The sequence below is a fragment of the Suricata suricatta genome, chromosome 1 (genome assembly GCF_006229205.1).
Source record: "Suricata suricatta isolate VVHF042 chromosome 1, meerkat_22Aug2017_6uvM2_HiC, whole genome shotgun sequence".
In the NCBI taxonomy this organism is placed as follows: Eukaryota; Metazoa; Chordata; class Mammalia; order Carnivora; family Herpestidae; genus Suricata; species Suricata suricatta.
The window spans coordinates 97,583,514-97,608,870 of record NC_043700.1 but is presented as its reverse complement, the minus strand read 5'-3'; the positions used below and the strand labels follow the sequence as shown (position 1 = coordinate 97,608,870).

At 37.7% G+C, this 25,357-nt stretch overlaps 1 protein-coding gene across 1 annotated transcript in view; it reads right to left on the bottom strand.

Moving 5' to 3' along the window:
- The window catches only part of PRDM5 (PR/SET domain 5), a 200,591-nt gene that overhangs the window by 104,922 nt on the left and 70,312 nt on the right, over positions 1–25,357 (bottom strand). Inside the window, exon 4 of the mRNA XM_029916908.1 lies at positions 1,192–1,366. Coding sequence (XP_029772768.1) covers positions 1,192–1,366 — 175 coding nt within the window. The remainder of the gene's footprint in view (positions 1–1,191; positions 1,367–25,357) is intronic.

The following is a 25,357-nucleotide window of genomic DNA, read 5'->3' as shown; positions in this document are numbered from 1 at the left end:
AGCAGGAGACCCTTTTTAAGCTAAAATAGTGGACACAGTAATAATATGCCCTGGGGGTGGGGAGGACCTTAAAAAATAAATATAAAAAGTACAGCATAGGGAATGTAGTTAATAATATTGTAATTCACATAAATAAATAAATAAATATCTCCCCAAAGAAAATACAGAATAATGCAGAAATAATCCCCATTACCCAAAGTCTGAAATTCAAAACAGCAAAATACATATTTGAAAGGTAGAACAGAAAGCCTGTCCTCATCTTTCCCTTAAATAATCCAACTAAAATAAAGAAACGGAAGCATAAGCTAGCAACGCTAGGAATGTTTATACTTTCTCAGCCAGTGACATATAGTTGGAGTAGAAAGTTCATATGAAAGACATTACTACTATGGTGACTAAAGAAACCAGCGTCACTTGAAGCAGCTTTGCTAAACAAAGTGAAAAAATATGCTCTACGGTAAATTTCAGCCTATTACAAAATGTGAATACCTGTAACATCATTCATATTTCCTTCAGACACCATCAGGAGTAAAACACAACAGAATAGAAACAAGCCCCATTAATAACTGATTATTCCCCAGCAGATGGCAAACAAGCGACATCTCCTGGATTGCGGGACTGATCTAAGCAGGTCAGACCTGCCATCAACAAGCATTTTTGGTTACCCAACTAGAACAACCTAACAATCGTGCAGGCTTCTATGATCAGAACAGAAAGATTTCCAGAAACCAGATTCTCAAAGGATCGCAAATAAGAGGGTGGCCCAGGAATAGTCCATTAGGATCCAGCAGCACCCTCTTGCACACCCCTGTGCTTGCTCTCCCCATGTGCAGATGAGAACGTAAAGTCTCAAAGAGTTAGTGACTTGCCCAGTACAAGACTGATGAGCGGCAGATGTGGGACTGGAGCACAAAACTCCTCATTCCCAGCCCACCCACTGCACCAGTGAGAGCAGTGAGAGTGGGGAGCTGGCACTGACTCTGGCCGCCCTACAGGGCACAGGGATCACCCACACCCAGGGTTCTCCTCCAGCTAGAAGGAGGACGGGCTTATAGCTGGATCCTCTCCGAGAGCAGTTTTGACAAAAGCTATGAGAACACCCTATTATAACGCAACTATATGTCAACTGTAGTTCAAACTTTATTTCTCCTACAACTTCCATTCTCTCAGATCACCAGTTAGAGGTAATACCTTTTCTGCCAGCTGTTGATTGTCCTTTAGAATTTTTAACTTCCCCTTCTTTGATCATTGTTATAATTTGCTGTTCTTCCTCATCGGCCTCCATGTCACTGTCCAGGTAGCCAATAAGAAGTTCTGTATCTGTTTCTATATCTTCAATTGCCAAATAGAAAATGTTTTCTCCTTCCTGAGACAAAATTTAAAAAGATGCTGTTGTATGACAAATATATCTCAATAATTTTAAAAATGTTGAACCATTCATTTTTAATAATAAAGAAATCATTTTAAGATACATTGAGTACCATGTTCCCTTTAAAGTTACTTTCTTTTTTAATATCTCCAACAGATCCAGATATTGAAAAAGGAAACTGACAATATTCAGTCATCTGACAAATAAAGTACAAATATATATTATAGATAGTAACATTTATATGTATCAAATTAAAGGGCAATTACTTAAATTTCTAAAAGTGAATTTCACATCATTAATTTGCCTCATGTCATAACATTTTTGGGAGGCCTGTAAATGTAGCAAAAAGAAGTTTGTAAAGTAATGGTGTCATTTCTGCACAGAGAACAATGAGATATCAATGATTTAACTATGATTAATATTAAATCCAAACCTGAAAGAAAAGAAACCTTTCAAGTTATAACATAGCCAGAGGAACTGCAAATGAACCTAAAAGAACTTCCAAAACCTTGGACCACAAATAGAAACAAAGAACAGGTGGGGTGCCGGGGTGGCCCAGTTGGTTAAACATCCAACTCCTGATTTCGGCTCAGGTCATGAGCTCCTTGTCGGGCTCCGTGCTGAGAGTGCAGAGCGCGTTTCGGATTCTCTCTCTTCCTCAATCTCTCTGCCCTCCCCTGCTCACCCTTGTGCTCAAGCGCCTGCGCGCTCTCTCTCTCCCTCTCAAAATAAATAAATAAACTTAAAAAAAGAAAAGAAAAAAGACCAGGCACCTGGGAAGTTCAAAGCATTGACTGAATCATCATGTGTACCTAAATCCCAGTAAAATGACAGAAGACAAAAGAAAAAAGAAAAGAAAACAAGTTCCACTATCAACACATCAAAATTTTTGGAAAATTCTAGATTTGAAATCAGGGTTGAAATGATAGATAATTACTGCAGAAGAAATCTCAGCCCATAACAGAAAAGAAAAATACTACAAAGAAGCACCTACTTCCCAAGGAAACCCCAGAGAAACTTCACACTTGGAATGAACTGGTACAAAAAGCCCCTCTGGGCCGTCAGCCAATCACCAGGGAAGCCAGAACTGGGGCTGCCTAGCTGGCTGTCCCCAAGAGAAACACCCAGAATTGCTGTCTTTTACATAGCTGAGGATTTGTTCTGGGACGGCTCCCACTTTAACTGCCGAGGATAAAGAGAAACAAAGCATGGTCCGAATTTACTGAACCTTGGTGGTAGGCAAGGGGAGGAGAGGACAAGGACAGGAAGCTCCATCAAGGGGTGAGATTCAGGAAGGGACAGAACACAGACCGAACAAAGCCTTCTCTCCTTGGCATTATCATCACAGCACTCTGCGTTAAGCAGGAGGAGACAGAGGAGGAGGGGGAAAGGTAAGGTGAGTGGGAGAAGGGAGACTGGAGGAAGAGGAATGTGTAACATATGTATGTGTGTATGTGTATATTATGCACACACAAGCAGAACCCCTGTGAAAAGTTGGAAAAATATGCAGCAAACTGTTATACAGTTATCCTTTGCAGCAGGCTGAGAGAAAGAGTAGTTTATATTCCATACTGTTTTAGGATTTTTTTTCTTTTGCAACAAACAGAATCTTTGTAATGTTTAAGACCATACACACACACACATATATATTAGATCATTCCATGAAAGAGACAGAAATGATGATCATTTTCATTGTTATTGGGCAAGAAAGGTTTGATTCAAAACTTCAAAGTACTGAAGCAAATCTAACCATCAGCTACAGTTAAAGGAAGTTTCTACAATATTTACAGCATGGTTGTAACTTTTAAAATTTTAAACCTCCAGAAACCTAAAGTGATTTCTAATTAAAAACACAATTAACTTCTATATAATTGTTACTCTTTGTGCAACAAAATAAACAAAAACACTATGGAGACACTCAGCAAAAGAGAGGTCTCTTTTTAAATGAACTCCAAAATGGTGATTTCCAGGGTTTGGAAACCACTTGCTAACAGCTACCCAAAGTAACAAAGGACTCACCTAATGAAGAATTCAGAACACAATCATAAATCTTAGTGTTTATCTGATCAATATCCAAGGAATTTAATTGAAGCATCTTTCTAGAATATTAATAATCAATTTTGTGATGGCCTTCATAGCACCAAGAAAAAATCATTTTTAATTTTAAAACATGACAACATTAACTTAAACTTCAATCATAAGACACAGCATGCCATTCAGGGGTTCCATAATAAAAGAAAATTTTAATATACTAGTTAAAACCTTGATTTAATAAAAGTAATGGTATTAGAACCATCAAGGGCCAACTACATGTTTTGTCTATATGACAAAAATATGGTAGGAGGAGGAATGTCATTACAAGTATTACTCCAATCTATTTATTTAATAAAAATATCTAGATAGCTTCTTTCCACATATAATTCCTACCAGCATGCCCAGCCCAATTTGCTACCACAGTAGTTTTAAGAAATATCTATCCTCTTAAATTGCTCCTTGCCTACACTTCACTAAGTTAATCACATCTTTTCATTATACTGTTCTCCTTCTTCAAAACCTCCCATTGGCAGACCCTGCCACATTCCTATCTCTGGAGCTCTCTCAAGCTCTCCGGGTAATACTCCTTACCTGTAGGCTCACCCCAACCCCCATCTCCTGCCCTTTGGCAAGAAGGATTTAAAGGGTGTTGACCCAATGCCCTGGGATTCTAAGCTTGTGCTTCAGCTTTGATGACTGTTTTAATATTTTGATCCTGAAATTTACCTCTTATTAAAGCTATTATTTCCCATCATCGGCTGTGTGGATTATTCCCCTGAACACAGCTTCTTCCATAAGCGAATCACTCCTTACATTTTAGGGGTTAGTGCCTTCCCTGACTCTGCCTGGGGTCTGGGGTCCTGCTTATGGTTCCTGTTATGGGCTCCAGGTAATTTTGCTGAAAACCTGCTAGCTGAAAGAAGGCTGTTCAACATGATGCTCTGTTCAAAAGCAAATAGTCCTCGGCCAGTGGTTTTCATTGTGTTGAGATACAACACAGAGTAAGTGGTTTTACAATTGTTAATCAGCTCTTGCACTGTTGTCCATTGTTCTGAATTTTTGTCTTTTAGTCTTGTTTCATTTTGCTTTATTTGTATATCATTTTCAGCTAATTTTTATTTTAAAGTTTATTTGTTTGTCTATCTATCTATCTATCTATCTATCATCTATCTACTTAGAGAGAAAGTGGAGGAGGGTCAGAGAGAGAGAGAGACAGAAAATCCCAAGCAGTCTCTGCATGGAGCTTGAACTCTTGAACTGTAAAACCATGACCTGAGCCAAAATCAAGAGTCTGACTCTCAACTAACTGAGCTACCCAGCCACCCCTCAGCTAACTATTCCTACTGCAAGCTGTTTATACCATCAAAATGTTGCAGTCTAAATGTCCAATAATATAAATTAGGAAAAATCAAACGCCCAAAAATTGGTTTTAAAATTTACAAATGTAACTTCTATAACATGTCATACACACACACACACACACACACACACACACACACACATATCAAGATGGATAGATAGATAAATAAACAGTGTGATCCAAAAAGAAAACAGATTATCAACAAACAAGTTAACAGAGCTCGTTTCTAAGTAGAGGGAATTGTAAGTATTTTGCAGAATCTTCTTCTGCTAGTCCATAGAATTAACAATTGTTACTTTCATAGTAAAAGAAAATAATAAATAATAAACAAACCTGGTTCCTTGATATCAGGAAGCAGGGCTGCATAGTGACTACGGAGCATAGGCTCTTTTGGGCTGGCCAGGGTTCAAAGACTCTTTCTATGATTAATTAGCTGTATGACTGTGCAAACAGCTTAATCTCTAGAACCACCAGCTTCTTCATTTGCAAAATGGAAAAAATAATAATGCCTATCTCATAGGTTAATTTATAATAAAAAGTGAGAAAGATAAAAGTGAGAATATTTCTAAAATCTAGTAAGGTGTCTGGCACAAATGATAAGCATTCATGAATGGTAGCAGCTATTATTATCATTACTATTATTATCATTATGCAAACCTTGAAATCCAGTGGTTAAAATATTCATTTTTTCCAAAATTTATTTCTACCCAACTTCCACCTAATGTTGCTTTGACAATGCTGTTTTTGGCTAAATTCTATTTGGCCAAACTGCCCTCAGCCAAAATATAATTCAATTCCACTGTCTGTCTACCAGCGCTCTGAATGACTTTGGATTTCTGGCTGTCACACTCTGTTCACTTGTTCACATACCAAACTATATCAGAACTATACCTAAAGTGGCCAGCCATCTGCTTTGTCTGTGACTGAGGGGTTTCCCAAGACATGGGGCTTTCAGAGCTCAAACTGAAAGAGTCTGAGGCAAAGCAGGGCAGTTGGTCACCCTAACTACACTCATCGTGTTCTCCAAATTCCAAACTCTAAATTCTAAACTCCCCCAGTCTCTAGCCCCAGCTCAGGATTCTCAGCTTATAGAACCAGTCATGTCCTCAAATATGGCTTCAAAGGTTTATCAAATAGACTCCCCTAATCTGAACCCACTTTGTCTTCTCATCTTCAACTGTCCTTCATATGCACCTGCCTCCTGATCTTCAGTCCAACTGGTATACTTGCTCTCAGAACACACTGAATCCATTCCTACCTTAGTACAATTGCAAAGAGGCCACCTGGCCTCCTTGCTATAGCTCCCCAGCATCATCTGAGGCGCACCTCATGTTCATCCTTCTCCATGAAACCTTCTCTAATCCACTGATTTGGTTCTAGGAGTTTTCTCCATATAAAATGCCTTAACTTTATTGGGTACTTGTAATTTATTTCTGTGTTTCTGTCATTTAATTCATATGACCAGTAAAATTCTAATATGTCTTGATCTTCTCTTCCCAAAGATAATTTCCTCAAGGCAGCAAACAAGAATTACCATGTACTCCCCACAGCATAAACTATACTCATAACATAACACTTGCTCAACATTTCACAAATAATGAACAGTTTAAAAAATATATACTAAAAGGCTTGTATCTCCAGAAGAAAAGTACTTATTAGTAAAACGTTTACTGATATTTTACTTTATTTACTTTCGGTGGTAGGCTATTACCATAATCCAGAAAGTGGTGACTTGGAAGGACTATAGCAAGGAAATAGTGAAGATGGTGAGAAGTAATAAGATTCTGAGTGTGATCCACAGAGAAGGCAGACGTTATTTCCTGAAAGAATATACATGTCATGTGAGAGAAGGAGATGGGTCAAGCATGCATCCAAGGGGATGCAATTTTCCTTCAAGCATTCACAGATGTTACTCTATTTAATAGTAATTCTTTTTAAGGTTCAAAAAAAAACACCAACTACAAATTTTTGCCTTGAATTTGTATCTTCTTTGCATATGTAAATGTATTTTCATGTGGTCCTTCAGTCATATGCCCAAGAGTATCAGCCAGTTCAGGCATTTTTTAAATTTAATCACTATTCTTCAAGAAGTCTGCAAATTAAGAGTTGTTCAAAATCCCCAACCAAAAAGATTATTTTATATCATAAACTACTTAGAAAGCTCTTCCTTTGGGCAATCCATTCTGATAAGTAAAGTACAGGAGAATGCTGGTCTGTTTCTCTGAATGACATTAAAAAAATGGTGGCTTAGACTTTATTAGGTTCATCATTTTGTTAATATCACATATTATGGAATTCAGATTTGCAGGAAAAATTACACACACAAGAGCTTCTTTGAATATCTTGATTGTCAAGATTTTCAAAACAAACTTATATAATGAAGGTAAACAAATCCAGAGAAAAAGTAGTAACTTGGCTAGGATGATTCAACAGGAAAGATGGAGATACTGCCATGTGGTACGGCTGCTACAGAGCATTCTCTTGAGACAGGCGCTCTGCCAAAACTCTAAAGCAGCAAAAGAACCATTTCTAAATTCAGAAAGTACAGAAGGAGACATATAAATACTGTCGTATTCAATTGTCATGAATTTTGAATAAGTAACTGTATGTATACAGTCTTAAAAAATACTATCATCAATGTCATTATCTCTTTCCATAGGAGTAACCTACTCTTAGCTCACTGGCATATCTTAGCATACTGGTTGGGAAGGTCCATCACAGGAATCAGTCCATGGGTGATGGAATCAGCCCTTAAACCAGAGTAAAAACCCAGGTCTACAGAGGAACACGAGCAGGAATTCTGGATGATGGGCTTTAAGAATCACACTAAGAACTGATAACTACTTTACCACTTTCTGACTACCTGGGCATACTTCCTTATCCCAGTGGGGCTCAATTTCCTTATCCATAAAGCAGAAAAAATAAAACTTATTTATGCCTTAGATCATACTTCTAAATTCTGGTAATTGGCTAAGAACACAGAAAAGAAATTATAGTATCTCACATCAATACAGCACTTGGCAGTTTTCAAAAGATTTTATGTACTTTATTTCATCCAATCTTCATAGCTACCTTGTGAGGTGTGGATGGAAATGTCAAGTGCATTTCCAAGTACACTGGACCGAGAGATTTTGCTTTGGAATCAGATAGACCTGACCTGAGATTCTAGTACACAACTTATAGACATGTGTCCTTAGGAAAGGTGATCTTAACTTTGCTTAGTCTCAGTTATCTCATCTACAAAATAGGGTCAATAGTTCCTACCTAAAAGAGTTCTTTTGGATTAAAAAATAAGGCATATAGAAAGTATGCCTGTTGACAGGAGGCACTTAGGAGATGGTTAGTCTCAGGGCCCATTTCCCATGAGAACTCCTCCATCAACTACACATTTTACACAAGGGAAAACTGAAGCTCAGAGGTGATAAGTAAGTTGTGAAGATCACACTTAGCAAATCCTAGCACCAGTTCAGAACCTAAGACAAGAGCTAGAACCATGAGAAGTGGCGTGACGAGGTCAGGAGTGAAGTAGAATTAATTTATCTACAATTTCAACTTTACTGGATAAAACATTTCCTAAAGGAGCCTAAAATAACACAATGCATTTAAGAGCTAAAGGGAATTTGTCCCTCCATAATTTTTCTTTCTGTGAAATTTTCAGTGACTCACATAAGAATATTCTTTTTTTGGTCAGACACTTATTATTTGGTATGTTGCCTCAATCTCATGCCCAGGAAAAATTTATACTGTTATGTACACCTGGTATTAATATACTCTTAGAATAGCTGTATACAAAGGAAGAACACTTAATTAGGGATCAAGAGATTGCTCTTCTGGCTTTGGCTTTCAGCCCTTTCATCTTCAGCGAGTCTCTTATCATCTCTGGAACTCTTTTACTTCATCTGTAAAATGATGGAGGTATATTTTATTATCTCATCCCTTCTAGAGCCAGACTCAATCACAAGAGAAATAACATCTTTCCAAAGGGCTAGTTAATGAAGCTAAAGGGAAAAGTATGCATCCAGGGTGATATGATCATTGCTGCCCCTCCGACTTCACCCTACAAAAAGGAAGTTTGGTGTGGAATCAAGAGAAACACTGAATTAGGATGTCAGTGAAAAGCCGGAATACCCAACCTTGTACAATTGAGGGAGGGGGCCTCTTCCCTAAAATTACACAGAACAGTGTAAGTTACCACTTGATAAGATTTCATCAATATGACTATTCCTGTATTGTGGCAATAGGTAGGACCAAACAGACTCACAACGCCTTCCAGTCTAATTCCTTACAATTCTATCACTACCACAAAACATTTACTTCTGGTTATATACATGTATCTGCTTTTCAAAGTTCCTGTCTCTTTCCAACATCCAGCATTACACCCAAACTTCAACTTTCTCTGTCAATTTACCCACCGTCCCTTCTCAGGTACCATGGCCCACTAGGATAGATTTCATGAACTCCTGCATTTGAGTTGCTACTTCAAAACAGCAAAACTAAGTGTCTCTTATTCTGCAAGGAAATATAATCCCCACTGTGTGCAAATAAATATAACTCTAGAAGAGGTCACGGGTGATTCGGTATTTCAGCTGTGCCTGTCTGTGACTGTTAACTTGGTTTCTGTTTACTTGTTGACAGACGGTTGTCTACATGTGGACAATGTAAGAAGAAATCATGATTGTGAGATTGGCAAAGGCACAATTCATTGTATTGAAAAGGTAGTAAGTAGTGAAAATTCAGATTATCCAGCCAAGACAACTAATGACTAATCAACAGGAGAGGAAATCGTCTTCAAATTTCTTAAAGTTACAAAATAAAAATACTTAAAATGAGACATAACTGGGACACCTGAGTGGCTCAATTGGTTAAGCATCTGACTTTTGATTTTGGCTCAGGTCATGATCTCATGGTTCAAGAGACTGAGCCCCACAACAGGCCTTGCTAACAGCGTGGAGCCTGCTTGGGAGTCTCTCTCTTCCTGTTTCTCTGCCCGTCTCCACTCACTTACACTCTCTCTCTCTCTCTCTCTCTCTCTCTCTCTCTCAAAATAAACATTTAAAAATGTAAAGATACTTTATAAAAATAAATAAAATAAAATGATACATAACTATAATAGAACACTGCATTCCTATTTATTCAATCCCTTCTGAGGAGGGGGGACGGTACCCCTGTGATGTGGTTCAGAGTGGCATCTGTGGGAGGTGTGTCCTGTATCAGGTTTGACCAGGTGACTTGTACAGACCCATGGAATGTGGCTGGAAGTGAAGTGAGCCATGACCAAGAGAAAGCTTGAAGAGTCATCACATGTTTGGGCCACTGCCCTTTCCTTTCTGTCAGAAAAAGGCATGTCTCTGGTCAGGGCTGTTCCTTTAGACATCATGGCTCACCACATGGAACTGAACAGTGAAAACAGTCACAGCCTCCAGTAGCCCACACTTGTGTGGGCAGGAACTAAATCCTTGTTGTTATAAGGCACTAGGACTTTCAGTTGTTAGAGCAGGCTTCTTAGCAAAAGTTGACTGACACAATGACTTCAGCAAAATAATACTTACAAATTATTTTCTGATGAGTAAGAAGAAAATATCTTGAAATCCAGGAGAATAGTATGAAGGAGGAAAATGACAGGTATATTTAAAAGAGTGAACGGTGCAAAAATAAGTTAATTTCATATTTACAGTGCATTAGTCAAGTCCTATAAGAAAAATGGAAGTTTTAATAAATAAAATGGGTTCTTTTCTAATTACATCTGATAATCAGTCACACAGCAAGGAAACGGTTTAATATGATTCCTAGGAATGAGATACTGTATTAGACAAAAAAAACTAAGTTCATAAAAGACAGCAATTACAGATCACTAACATATATGTGATTTTTCTCTGAGGAGCTCAAGAAAAGATATTAATCTTTGAGGTATCTTACAAAACAAAACTGACACCATGGAGAAAAACTCAATATAAAAGATGAAAAGAATATAAAGAAAAATTTGTTACATAGAAAACATGTGATGTGATCCTGGAAAACAGTGGCTATTCACAAACAAACAAAAACTATACCTCAGCTATTTTACTTAGATATAACTTATAAGTCAATATTGACAGGCCAAGAAACCTTAGAGTAGGGTTACGCTATGGAGAACAGAGCGGCCATTTCATATACATCACTTAGAGGACGTACTGTGTCCCCACAGCCTACCGGCTCTATTTTGCATCAGAAGCTGCTTTAAGGGTCTTTCCCTGAACTCCTCCCCAGATTTACTAGACACTGTGCATCAGATGTGCTGACTGACGCCCAGAGCAAAGTCTTCTCAGCTAGCAGCCTGCTCTGCTCTGTCCACACACCTCTGTCCTCACCACATGACTTGCACGCTTATGTCCCAACTGTGTTGTGCTTGTTACCACACCTGTTTAGTATAGTGTCACTTGTATAAGTCATTTTAATTGAAAACTTACCTCAATACGACATAAGACAAATATATATGATGAAGAAAATATTCAACCGTTTCTAAGAAAATGAGTTGTACATTTTGAAAAGATTCAAAGGTTAAGTCTAAAAAAATTGTCAAATTACAGAAGGCAAAGCAATTATAAAAGAAGGGGGGAAATCATAAATCTGAAAGGATTCTACACTCAGGCTGCTTTGCAAGAAAGCAGCTTTACTCATATTACTTTAAAAATAGTAAAACGGGGGCGCCTGGGTGGCTCAGTCGGTTGGGTGTCTGGCTTCGGCTCAGGTCATGATCGCACGTTCGTGTGTTCGAGCCCCGCGTTGGGCTCTGTGCTGACAGCTCAGAGCCTGGAGCCTGCTTCGGATTCTGTGTCTCCCTCTCTCTCTGCCCCTCCCCGCTCATGCTCTGCCTCTCTCTGTCTCAAAAATAAATAAAACACTAAAAAAAAATTTTTTTTAAATAGTAAAACTGAATACTCTAAGGAGTGGTTATGAAAAATATGGTAGCAAACTCTAGTGAGAAAACCTATACTCGGTATCAAGAAGACTGTGGTCACAAATTTAAAAAAATAAAAAAAATCAACATATATTTATAAAACAATGGTTGTTTGGGGTACCTGGTGACTCAGTGGGTTAAACGTCCAACTTCAGCTCAGGTCATGATCTCGCAGTTTATGGGTTTGAGCCCCACATCGGGCTCTGTGCTGACAGCTCAGAGCCTGGAGCCTGCTTTGGATTCTGTGTCTCCCTTTCTGTTTCTGGCCCTCCCCTGCTCATGTTTTGTCTCTGTCTCTCAAAAAAAATAAACATTAAAAAAATTAAACAGATAAATAAAATGGTAGAAATACCAATTCTACAATCCCTACTAGCACAAACTTTTTCTATTACTTGACCAAATACTGGTCTTTAACACACTGGAAAAAATAATTTCCACCAAATTATTATATAACCAAGTCTGAACCGCACATGCCTCCCTAACCATCTATGCTGTCCCCAATGAAGTATTTATCACCCTGATCCGTGTTTATTTAGCTGCATCCCCCAAATGGGCTATATACTCCATGGGGGAAGCGATTATAACCTAAAATTATATATAAACTATCATCCCAAAATATTCCTTATTCTAAATGGCATGAGAATTAGCTAACCACAGTCCTCTCCTTTCCTTCGCCTCTTCTTTTCTCCAAAGATCGCTTGCTCCCTGAGAGCAGGCACTACGTCATATTCAACTATGTGTAAATCTCAATACTTGACTCAACACCTTGCTCACTGAAGGCTACCCACAAAGGACCCACTGAATTGAACTAAGTAAGAAAAAAATAATCGTCATTTCCTTTTGAATTAACAAGACTATAAAGGCAAGAGAGTCATTCAGTAAAGTGGAACTTGCTACAAAAAGGGTTGGGGAATCAATTTCCCATTCCTGACAAATTCTTAAGAGCTCAAAAGTTAGCCAACAACTGAGAGTGTTTCAACCAACTGGAAATAAGAGAACAGATTAGACAAGCAGATGTGTCCTGGAAAAAGAACAAGGCCAAGCACACCCCACTCAACATACTAAAAGTCAATTCAAAAACACATGAGAGAGGCTGAATGTCCACTGGATGCATTTACTGTAACACATAAGGTCCGCAGCACTGCAGCACATCCACACTCACAGGACTATCCATACCGTTTCCTGCTCTGCAGGCTGTTACATGCTCTTCATGGCAACAGAACAAACTGGATAAATTACAGTATGAAGCTACAAGGGCCAAGACAACTGTACAGAGCGCAGCAGCTATGGAATTTTTAGAGGCAGTTTCACAGCAGCATTTGAAATTCACTCTGAACCCTGTAAGATGGGTAAGTTTTGGACAAGATAAGATTGAGAGGGAGTGGGCTTTTTAAAACAGGGAACATAACATCAGCAAACTGACAGCACTGCAAAGGGTAGATTAGGTTACGGAAAGCAACAAACTGAGCTATAACACTGGGTATTACAGAAAAGCTGTAGAAAAGCAGACTGACAAAGCGGCTTCAACACGTGGAATGGCTGAAAAGTCAGGTACAAATGAAACGTGCTCTGTGAATTGCAGCATTTGAGGAAAACTGTAAGGCAACCACATCAGATTGATGAGACAAATTTTGTTCATTTGATCAATATGATGGTATATTTTATGTATCAACTTGACTGGGCCCCAGGGTGTCCAGATATTTGGTCAAACATTATTCTGGGTGTATCTGTGAGAGTGTTTTTAGATAAGATTAATATGTGAATTCATAGGCTGACTATAGGAGCTTGCTCTCCACAATCTGGGTGGGCCTCACCCAATCAGGTGAAGGACAGAACAGAATGAAAGACTGACCCTTTGCTGAGTAAAAGAGAATTCCTCCTGCCTTTCTGCCTCCATATCAGGACAACAGCTTTTTCCTGCTTTTGAACCTGAGCGAACACACAGGCTGTGTCACAAGCCTGAGGGACTTCAGACTTAAACAATTCCCTCGGTTCTGCAGGTTCTCAGGCCTTCAAAATCAGGCTAGAAGTAGAGCATCAGGTCCTCTTGGTCTCCAGTTTGCTGGCTCACCCTGCAGATCATGGGACTTGTCAGCCTCCATAATCATCTGAGCCAATTCTTATAATAAAGTCTCTTTACACACACATACCTATGCATATACATACACACCCTACTGATGCTGCTTCTCTAGAGCATCAATACAATCAAACCTGAAATTTAAAATGTTTGTTATAGTGCTACAATAGGATCTATTTGATTAAAAAAATAAAGTACATTTGAAATAACCTCTAGTCAAGCAAAATGTATTAGCCGAGACAAAAATGTAACATTGAAACCTACAGATAATTTCAGAGCAATAAGCTTTCAATATCAATAGTTTTTAATTCTACTGGGTCTTTTTTTCATTTTAACAAAGATAGTAACACTTCTGATAGAGATAAGTAATTCATTTGATTAAAAAAATTAAGCAAGTATGTGCCAAGAGCTATGCTAGATGAAGTATAACATAAAACAGACACAGAGCCCACCATCAAGGAGCCTATAGACTAGGAGTAAGCCGTTGATCAACCACCAAAGAAATGGGAAACTGGATGAATGCAGGGACAGCAAGGACATGGTGCTAATGAAGTCTGTATGGAGAGAAGGGATCACATGGCCTCCTGGCAATGTGATGACTTAGCTCAGATCTACAGGACACAAACACAGCAAGCTAGCAAAGGGAAAAGGGAAAATGCATGTGTTTTGCAAATGGAAGGAACTTGAATATTTAATAGCTAAGCAAAAAAGAAAAAAAAAGTACAAACTGCAAAAAAGGAATGAATTTGAGGGGCTAGAAGGTGGCTTTGGAGAAGCCAAAGGAAGAGAGTGCTTCAAGGAGGTATTTGTCAACAACACCTAATGCTGCTGAGCAGATCCAGAAGGAGGTCCAAAAGGCCTGGAGTGCTTTAGTGACACAGAGAGCACTGGTGGCCTGAAAGAGAGCCACCAGAAGGCTGAGGGAGGCAGAAGCCAGATCAGTGTGGGCTGAGGTGTGCGCTGGAGGTAAGAAAACCAGAGACCCAGCAATAGACTAGGAGTAAGAGAAGTCTGAATGTTTAAAATCAATGACAAGAACCCAGATGAGTGTGCAAGGGCAAATATCAAGTGAAGAGAAGGAATACTCTATGTCAAAAGTGTTCATCAGAAGGAGGTAAACGGGTGGAGGGCTTGTTCTCAGGAAAGAGGAGGGGACACTTCTCTACGCAGAGAGAAAGGAAAGAGAGTGAGTGGGGTTGTAAGTAGGTGTGCACGTCTGCTGTCAGAGCTGAAGGATGTGCAAGTTTTACTCATATTACCCTTGTTAACATTCACCAAAATAAGTGGTGAATATATGTTCTTAGAATATCTTTTAATTTTTATGTATTTCCAAACATTAAAATAGGTTAGTTATATTCTCTTAATCTCTGAACCCCCAAATAAAGTGTTCTTAATTCCCAATGACCTCTATCTGTGAATTCTCCTGTAAGTCTCACAGTTACATATTTCACTAGCTTTAGCAATAGGTCAGTTGTAACTATCACCTCAATTCATTTATTAAAAATGCATTTATTGGTAATATGGGTGAAGTTAGTCAAAAAATACCAACTTTCACTTATAAAATAAGTAGGTTCTGAAAATATCATATATAGCACGTGATCAGAAATGCATTTGAAGCATATTCAGACTTGCTCTGAAATGTACATGTATTCCTCTGTTTCTTCTACATAAAAATGGACTACAGTGCCCATCACCCCTCTGACTCTGGGAGAACATGGACACTGGGGGAGCAGGCTCTGTTCCGCTATTTCCGACCTCTATAAACGCAAGCTCAGATTTTTCATCTTCAAAATGGGGATAAACTACTATCTGGGGGGAGGGGTTGTTAAAATTAAGTGAGATAATGCTGATACAAAAATGTGACAGATTTCTATAATAGCCCAAAGTGGCACAATTTGAATTCTCATTTCATAATCAGTTTTTATGTGTTTGTTGTTGTTGTTAGTTTTAGTAATTAGCTTTCCAGGGTTAAAATTATGATAGGGTTTCTTATGGGTTTTAGATGATGTCAATAGAGTTAAAAATCAGATGTGTTATTGAATAACAAGATACAAAGTATTTCAAGGGATTATTATATATCACTTTTCTATACAATATGGCATTGATCTTATCATAAATTGAAATAAAGCAGAATATGGGAGCACCTGCGTGGCTCAGTTGGTTAAGCATCTGACTCTTGACTTCAGTTCAGGTCATGGCCTCATGGTTCATAGGATCAAGGCCCACCTCAGGCTCTGTGCTGACAGCATGAAGCCTGCTTAGGATTCTCTGTCTCCCTCTCTTTGTACCCCACAACTTGTGTGCTCAGGCATGCACACTCTCTCTCTTTCTCTCTCAAAATAAACAAAATTTAAAAATAAAGAAACAAAGCAGAATATATTTATGGAAGTTTAATAAAAGCATATAAATGCCCAATAGTATGCATTTTAAATCTGATAAAGAAAAAATGAGAAAAGAGAAGAAAAGCTACTTACAAGCACACTATATTCCAAAGTCTAGAAAAGGGTACACGAAATTAAGTCACATAAAAATAGTTCTCAAAACCCTAGCTGGGTTTACATGCTATTGCCAGAAGAACAGTCAGGTTAACTCTTGGCAAGAATGACCATGCCCCTTCTTCTTCCTTTTTCCTGTCTGAAAAACTAATAGAACAAAAGAGAGAGAGAGAGAGAGAGAGAGAGAGAGAGAGAGAACAAAAGAAAAGAAAGGAAAGAAAAGAAAAGAAAAAGAAAAGAAGACTAATAGAACAGACAGATACATAAACCACCATTAAGTGTGCACAGCAATGTCTCAAAGGCCTTAGTTAACCATAAGAAAAGAAATCAGGAAATGTTTTAATCTCTGCCCAGTGAGGTGAGTTAAATAAAATGTATACTAAATCCCAATTTAAGAAATAAGAGACACATTAGTCACTGATTATGCATTTAATTAAGTATAATAAAAAGTGTGTATAGTTTTGACATAAGTCGGCCATGATAATGATATACTTCATTACTTTCTAGACTCTTATTAAACAACTCCAAGAAAAAGGGAAGGTCACAGTTCACGTCTTAGAATTCCCCTCCCATTCAACTCTGCACCTACCTTCCTGATGCAACAAAGGAGCACAAACAGTAGCCTACAACTCAGTAACTAATCTTCCTTTTTCTTTTCCCCAAACTATCTTTTTTGAATCATGTGAGATTTCCAAAGAGGACTAAGACACGATTATGATGATTAGGTTCTAAGAAACATTTTTCCTAAGGTTCTGTACGCCAGTTTTCTCAAATTCTCAGAATTTAATATACTTACCTGGATACAGTATAATTTTATTGCAGGTTACATCAATTGAAAAATATATAAATTATAAGATAAATTTTATACCTTCTTTTGAATATTTTATTAATTCAGTGATATCATGTAGCACTAAATGGTGCATGTATCTTTGAATTGAAATTTCTCTAGAAAACCGAACTTCCCTTCATAAAGAATTAAATGTGGCTAATTCTAGTGTTCTCTGTTATATGCATTAAATCAATTTCACTCTGCAGTTTATTGACTATTTTAATACCAATCATTAAAAACTAATCTAAAACTCATCTTAAAATATATCTCCAATTTTGTAAAACAAAAAGAAAGCCATTTTCTTCTTTATGTTCATACCCCAAAAAAAAGTCTTGCTTGAAAATGAGTAGTATATGTACTTAATTTTCGTTGTCTATATTTTAGATTTAAAACTTAAATGTATATATATTATTTCAATCTCCTCCTCTGATAAATGGGGCATTCATATGACTTGCTTCACTGTCTCTAACACAAATGCCTCTTATTTACATTATACATTTAGCAACTAAAATATTTTAAACTTTCTTCTTTTTAGTTTCTACATATCTCTTGCTAAACCTTGCACTTATAAAGCACGGTCCAGTGTATTTAATGTATGTTGATTAATTTTCAAATACTAATCTTTGATTATTACATTTGTGAAGTATAATTTGAAAGAATCAGTTCGGAGCAAATATCATCTTTCCCATAACTTTTGCCATTTTCCTATTCTATAGCCTAGGTTTCTAACTTAGTCTAGAGTGGACTGTTTGCTGGGTTGTTAATCAATGGAGTATCTAAACTTAAGACTTTATCTGTACTGTAGAAAAAAAAATCTCTAACAACAAGGCGCTGTTGGCCACATAGTCATCTAAGAGATAAAACACTCACACAGTGGACTGAAATATGTACACACATACCACACATACTCAGCACTCACAGAGTAAAAATGTAACAAGCTGCCAGACCAAATACTCACATACACATAAACAACAGACCAGAGTTCAAGTGGAAGCATTTGCTTTCTGTTATTTCAAAGGAAACAGACATAAGCTTTCTTCCAAATTGACAAGGCACAACCAACTAGGTGTACATCAGGAAAGAAGTAAAAGCAGGGAGAGGAGGCCAGTTCACAGAGCACTCCCTGAGCCCTGACTCCATGCATCCAGGGCAGGTGGGCAGCGGGAAAACAAATATAACCGATACAGACTCTTCTTGAGAATTTCAGTCCAGTGACAGAAACACACGTATAAGTAAATCATTTCTCCAAGTGAGCCCACGGACATATTGGGCAGTTTGGATTTCTATTCTGTAGGATTGGGAAAAACTTTAAATTAAATAATTTTGTTTTAAATTTTAAAAATTCTAAATTAAGTAAAATTTAATTTAAATTAAGAAAAATAAATTTAAATTAAATTTTAAATATAAGACTCGGCACTTTTCCTCCCAGAAGAATAATTTCACAGAATTCCTATTTTAAATTTTATTTCATAATTTCACTGTCACCAACCCTGTTAACAAAGGCCCCAAAACAATTAGGATATAAGAATTCTTTGGCCCTCCAGGTTCCCTTTGGTTAATGCCACAGAGGTGGACTTTGCTGGGCTGCAAATTATGAAAGCAGAGGAGCCTTTTAAGTGATTTCCAGAGACAATACCTACGAACACCCAGCACCCCATTCTGAAGGACACCCGAAAGCAGGCAGAATGTTGATGTGCTCTCTAAGAAACAATCGGCCTGCACGAAACCTGCTTCTTTTAAAAAGCTGAAAAGTGGCTTAGCACAATCAAAATGATCTTACACCTATCTCTAAAGGTTGCCAAACCATTCTATCTAAGAAAGGTCTCTGCACAGAACAAGACACCTTCCGCACAGGCTATTTCTCACATTTGTAAAGTTCCAGTTACCTCTCCAAAGGGAAGACAAACCACACAGCTACAGCCAGCACAGTGTCACAGCAAGCAGGACTCAAGCGGCCTAAGCAGCTGCATGCTTCCCTGCGCGTCCATCCAGCCACGGAGGAGCTGGGGAGCAGGGGGCCAGGCTGCCGCTGCATGGCCGAGAGAGGGCCCACTAGGGTTCAGTCATTCCACACAGCAGGTTGTTCTTGCGTGGTGAATACTTACGGAAAAGTCTTCTCCATGCTTGGGATTTATACTTGCTACCTTGAGAAGATGTTAGAAGAAATGAAGCAGTTTTTGCTCTGTGTTCTATAGAAACAAAAGTATAAAGACAAAACCTATAAACCTGGCAGAGCTGGATCAGGAAAATACTTGCTAACTTATATTGGCACACATAGGGGCCAGGTGTTTGGCATGTGTTACCTCGTTTAATTTAATCTTCACAAAATCCAATGAGGTAGGTATTGTTATCATTAATCCGCAAAAAGGGAGTGTTCAAAGAATATTTGACCACTATGGAGACAGTAACTAGATCACCTTTTTAACTATAATATCTCCAGCCTTTGGTACAGGCCCTGACACACAACAGATGCTGGAGAGCTATGAGGTGAATGAATGCAATCAGCGAACTGCCCAGTCAGCAAGGGTCAGAGCCAGGAATCTACTGTTTAAATTGCCTTTCTTAATAATATTCAAACTGGGCTTTGTTCTGCATTCCTTCTGAGTCTATATCAAGTGCTTGTTTAGTCCACTAACTTTAACCTTTCCCTATCCTTCTATTAAGCAAATTTTCCTCATTGATCGGCAGAGCCAGCCTTAAGATGGCCCCCAGTGATGCCCCACCTCCTGGAATTCGCACCCTTGTGTAGTCCCCTCCCCCTCCACTGTACCAGGATTGATCTGTGTCTTTGTGACTAGTAGCATCCCAGAGCAATAATGGTACAGTATGTCATTTCCAAAATTAAGTTATAAAAGATTGCTTCTCTCTCTCGCTCGCTCGCTCACTCTTGCTCTCGCTTTCGCATCACTCTCAGAAGCAAGCTGCCATGTCATAAGGAGCCCTAGGGAATGTTCACATGGTAAAGAAACAATGTGGGTGACCTTGGAAGTCGACTCCCCACCCCTAATCAAGTCTTTGGAGACTTCAAACAGCTCCAACTAATGCTTGATTGCAACTTTACGACAGTCCTTGAGCTAGAACTTCAGAACTACCCAACTTGCTCCTAAATTCCTGATCCTCAGAAAACGTATGAAGTAATGAATGTTCGTTGTTTTAAACTGTTAAATCTGAGGCAAATTTGTTACACAGCAATAGATAACTAGTGCAATCACAAACAGATGCAGATAAGACAAGCTAGATGAAAATGATTCTGAAAAATTGTTGGAAAGTCATGCTCTAATAAAAGTGATCACAGAATCCTCGTAGTCAAAGGTGCCAGCACGGTCTATTTTGCTGCTGGGTGAGACATGGACACTGACAAGCAGGACGGGTCTTCAATGGAGGTAAGAGAAGAAACCACCTGTATGATTTCTCAATTCAGAAACACAGGAAGTTCCGCCTACTCAAAACTTTCCCTACACCCAACCTGCCATGCTCTGATCTTAAAATTTTACCATTATTAATATCAAGAGATATAAATGTTAACTGTAACACACTTTTAACACATTAGCTAGCAGCTGAGGAGAAAGGAGCCAAAGGGGAAGAGGCAAGGTCAGGTATCGTCTAACCATGGCCCCTACATAAAGGAAAGAAGGTGCAATGCTTAAATTTAGGATAGCTTGAGCATTTAAAAAAGATCAAGGAATACATGATGTAAATAACTTACAATCTATATTTTAAAACTGAACATAGCAGATGGGGAAAAAGGGAAAGCAAACCATAAAAAACTTAACTATACAAAAACAAACTGACAGTTGCTGGAAAGGTGCTAGGTCAGGGGATGGGCTAAATGGGTGTATTGGGGAGGGCACGGTTTGATGAACACTAGGTGTTATATGTAAGTGATGATCACTAAATTCTAATCTGAAACCAATTTCACCATATATTTAACTAGAATTTAGATAAAAACTTGAAATATAAACAATTTTCCAAATGTTCAGCAGTTTCAACATATCTAAATAGCAAATTCAGAAACATGGAAGGTTCTCAAAATCTGAATTTACTCCTTTATAAATTATCTCAACTCTAAGGTCCTAGAGCACAGAGGTTTAGAGGGTGGACAGTGAAGACAGGTCATCTGGGTTCAATTCCTGGCCTGTATTTTTGCCTGTGTGGTCTCAGGCAAGTTACTTAGAGTGTGAGTATCAGCATCCTCAGCTTACAAAGGTTGGTGACAATTATAACACCTTCTTCATTGGGTGGGGTAAGTATTAAGGTTATGAAACACATAAGCTTTTACTGGCACATTGTAAGCATTCAGTGTTAGCTGCCATCTCCATCATCATTACTAAGGATTAACATATATTTCAAGGTTATCACTATACATCACTCAAGGATACTTCTATAAATACTCATTTGACTTGTCAATAAACTATACTCTGAATTAAAATAAGTTGGCAAATAATATAATATTTCCTCTGCTCTCTACAGGGATATGTGGCCACAACAGAGCTAGTATTTAAAACGTCAGAGGACCAACTGCTTATAATTGTACTTTAGTTTAAACTTCTATCTAATGAAAGACAACTATGTAGTTTACTGTAAGATAATCCATTAAAAGATTTGCATGTTATTTAACTGATATTTTTATGGTATTACTGAAGAAAATCATTAGACAGTTGTACCTTAATATTCTGTAAGAGATCCTAGAAAATATTATAAAAATGCCATTTATATAAATCTGATAGAAAGAAACAGAAATAAAGAAGAAACTCAATTAGAGAAAACTAATTTGGGGTAGAAATGAAAAATCTTTTTGATTGATATATATATATATATGTATATAATTTTTTTTGGTTGCTTGGTTGCTAAGTTGGTACCACTGCTATATGAATGCCACATCAACACTAGTCAATAAGCCTGAGGATGTCAGTGTCTGGATGACAATAAATAAAGTCTTATCCATGCTTTAAAAACATTCTAGTTGCTTCTCTCTTAGGAAATCCACATTTGATCCCCCAGCTCTGCTATTCTGAAATATCATGTGTCACCAGAAGACTCCAGGATACACTAAGAGTGTCTGTCCATCCTCACACAAGGCAGAAGAAGGACAGAAAATACCATGTAACACAATAGCTCTCCTGGTAATGGGAAAACTAAACTGACATCAGAATTGGGACCAACCTGCATTGATGTCAGAGGTTTGGCTCAATACCTAGTGCTCTCTCAACTTATTTAGACTATCCCCACAACGTGACATCCTTATGAGGTGTACCAAAACCCAAATGTTTTTCCATATGCTCCTTTTTCTTATAACACCAAGACACCTTTTCATTTATGTTGATAATATATTGCAAAAAGCCCCAGGGAAGCGATGCCTGGAAATATGACCTTAAGAACATGAGATGTAGCACTCTCTCTGAAACGTCCCAAGAATTCAAAGTCTCAACTTTAAATTCATAATTCTGTACTTAAATAAGTGCATCTTTCTATGAAAAGATCAGAAATGTTTTAAAGACTACAAAACACTGAGTAGGTCAAATATTTTTTCAAATACTACATTTTTTTCCTTTGGTGTAACAATATTACTATTTAATAAGAATCACCCATTTCTTATGGAGCCTAAGAATTCTTTTGGTTCAATTTAAGCCAAATCTTTCACACTTTGAATTGTCTGGTTTAGTTGGAAATATTTTTCAGAAGTCTGGACATACAGTTCAACTAATTATTCTAAACTGTGTGCATGTGGGAAGAATTTTTTACTTATGAGATCCTTCAATAATTCATATATTTAAATCATCATTTCCAAAGCAAATTTGCCAAAATCAAATAAATTGCAAAACTACAAGTAAACTAAGTCTCCAAAAAGGAGTTTCAAACTGCCGCCAAAACAGACCTCAAATTCTTAATCCCTAGTCCAAAAAAGTTGGACCAAGTATTGACGTTTTCCACCAAGCAAGCCACATAGCCACAAATGTTTCTCATTTACTCTGCTCCTGGGACACACAGCTCAAATAAAAAATTTCCTGAATACCCCAAATTTCAGATACAATTTGGAATGTAAGTGATTCATAATGTTATGCAGGAAACATTATGATCTTCTCCTACCAATTCAATGTTTCTGGAATGCAACCCTCAGGAGATTATTCCAACGAATCAGAAGGCTGACATCACTTCAGCCTTATGACCCAACCATTATGTCTTCTGCCCCTAGCTCAGATGTGATTTTGAACCCTGAACAATCTACTACTCCAGCTACTGTTCAAGTAAAAAAGAGGTTCCATGAAGGGAACTAACAAAGACCCATACTGTGCTCCATGGCAAGAAACATGGTAACAGTGCACTCACCCCCCTCTAAGTAAAGGCTAAAACAACATTAAAAGGTATTAAAGGCATTGCCATCACTTGTGCACCCAAAGACACTCACAGTGGCCTCTGGACAGATTCTAATTCAATTTGAGTATGAAACTTCACAGAGCCTCCAGTTAGTTTATGAATCCTATTCTAATCCCACACTCACTTCACCTCCCCTTCCATCAAATAATAAGTTCTTGGTGTATCAAAGTGTCAACAATCATATATTGTAGATTCCTACTGTGTTTCAAGAAAGACAGTTGACATAGAGGAAGAAAAGTTCTGCAATGAATGCACAGAATGAACATGAAAACTTTGTAAATCCAAACAACCACGGTTACTAAGAGAGACATGCAGGTGGCCACCATACAGTGAAATGAATAAATAGGGCATAGAGAGCAAATACTGACATAGTACTCCATTACCTAAAGGGATCATTACAAGCAAAATGGACGGTTAGAGGGAATTCTTAAACAAGGATTATCTAAGGGAGTCAGACAAAACTCAAAACTGAGCACACCTTGGAAGTTTAGGCAAATGGAGTGCTACTGATACAGAAATAACAGCCAATAGGAAGAAATTAAACAAAAGGTGTCTGAGCAAAGGTTAAAATCATTATTTAAGCATATGGAGGAAAAAATGTAGTTTAAATAGAATAACATCCTCAAGACTGAGGATTCTCTCTCCCTCTCTCTCTGCTTCTCCCACACTCTCTCTCAAAATAAACTTTAAATAAATAAATAAATAAACAATAGAATAATAGAATAATATTATCTAAAACACAATAACAAGGTAAAACAACAATATTGCCTAAAGTAAATTTCATAGGTCTTAGGCTTTTTGATATGGATAACATTCACAAGGAAACACTAAACTGAGTTTCGAAATGAAAATTGTGAGGTAACCAAAGATGCTATGAGATGACTGCCTCCAGAAACCACAAAAAATAAAATAAAATATTTGAAAAAACTTAATATCTACACGTTTAAAGAGATTAGTTTAAATCTGTGGTTGGATCAATGTATGTCATGAATAATATAAAAAGTGGCTAAACTATCTCTAACTGTTGGAGGATCCTGTTTTTCATCCCACTCTAGTGTTGGTAAGAGGCATCTCTCATTGATCCACATAAAAAACAGTAATTACATTGGTTATATCTAATACTTGTGTGTACTAAAAGATCTGGTTAGCTAATACTACAAGGAAGTGGAATACTCTAAGCTGGACTCCAGCTCCAGCAGGTCCAGGGCTCCCTGAAGGATGGATGGTGTCGGCGAAAAACAGTGAGAGAGCCTCAAGTTTCTTTCTGATCACCAGGCAGGCATCTCTGCTCTGTCTGTTTTGGTATCTTTACTTACAGGTCAAGCGATAACATGACATCAGAAAATAGAAATTTTACAGTGGTTTATTCTTTGCAATAAGATACTTTGATCATTAAAAGTGTACAGAACAGGTTTTACAGATGTATTCTTGTAGAACCATCCCATTCATTCTTAGCCTCAGTCTCCCAGATTAAGAAAGTAACAAACTTACCTCATTTTGTACAGGTTGGTTTGTTGCCAATGTTTATGACTTTGATTTTAATTCACAAGTTACAACCGAGTCATGAAACACACAGTGAGGTTTAGTAAATCTTATAACCACGAGAATAACAGGATGTTTTTAGTAAGAAAAAGGATAACATACATATTATTTAAGTTAGTAATACTAAAATTAAAACACAGGTTAAGTTGTATATAGATAGGCTAGGAGTTATTTTGTTTGGCTCATTAACCTCAAGAGAAAGAAAGCCTGTTAACAAGTTGCTTGAGCAAGCCCTTTCTTCGATGTAAGCACATGGGGGCCCTATGTGTGTTAGCCTTGCACCTGGGTTTCTATTTTCTTAACCATCCTCATAACTGAAGTCTATACAAGGGAGGGTAT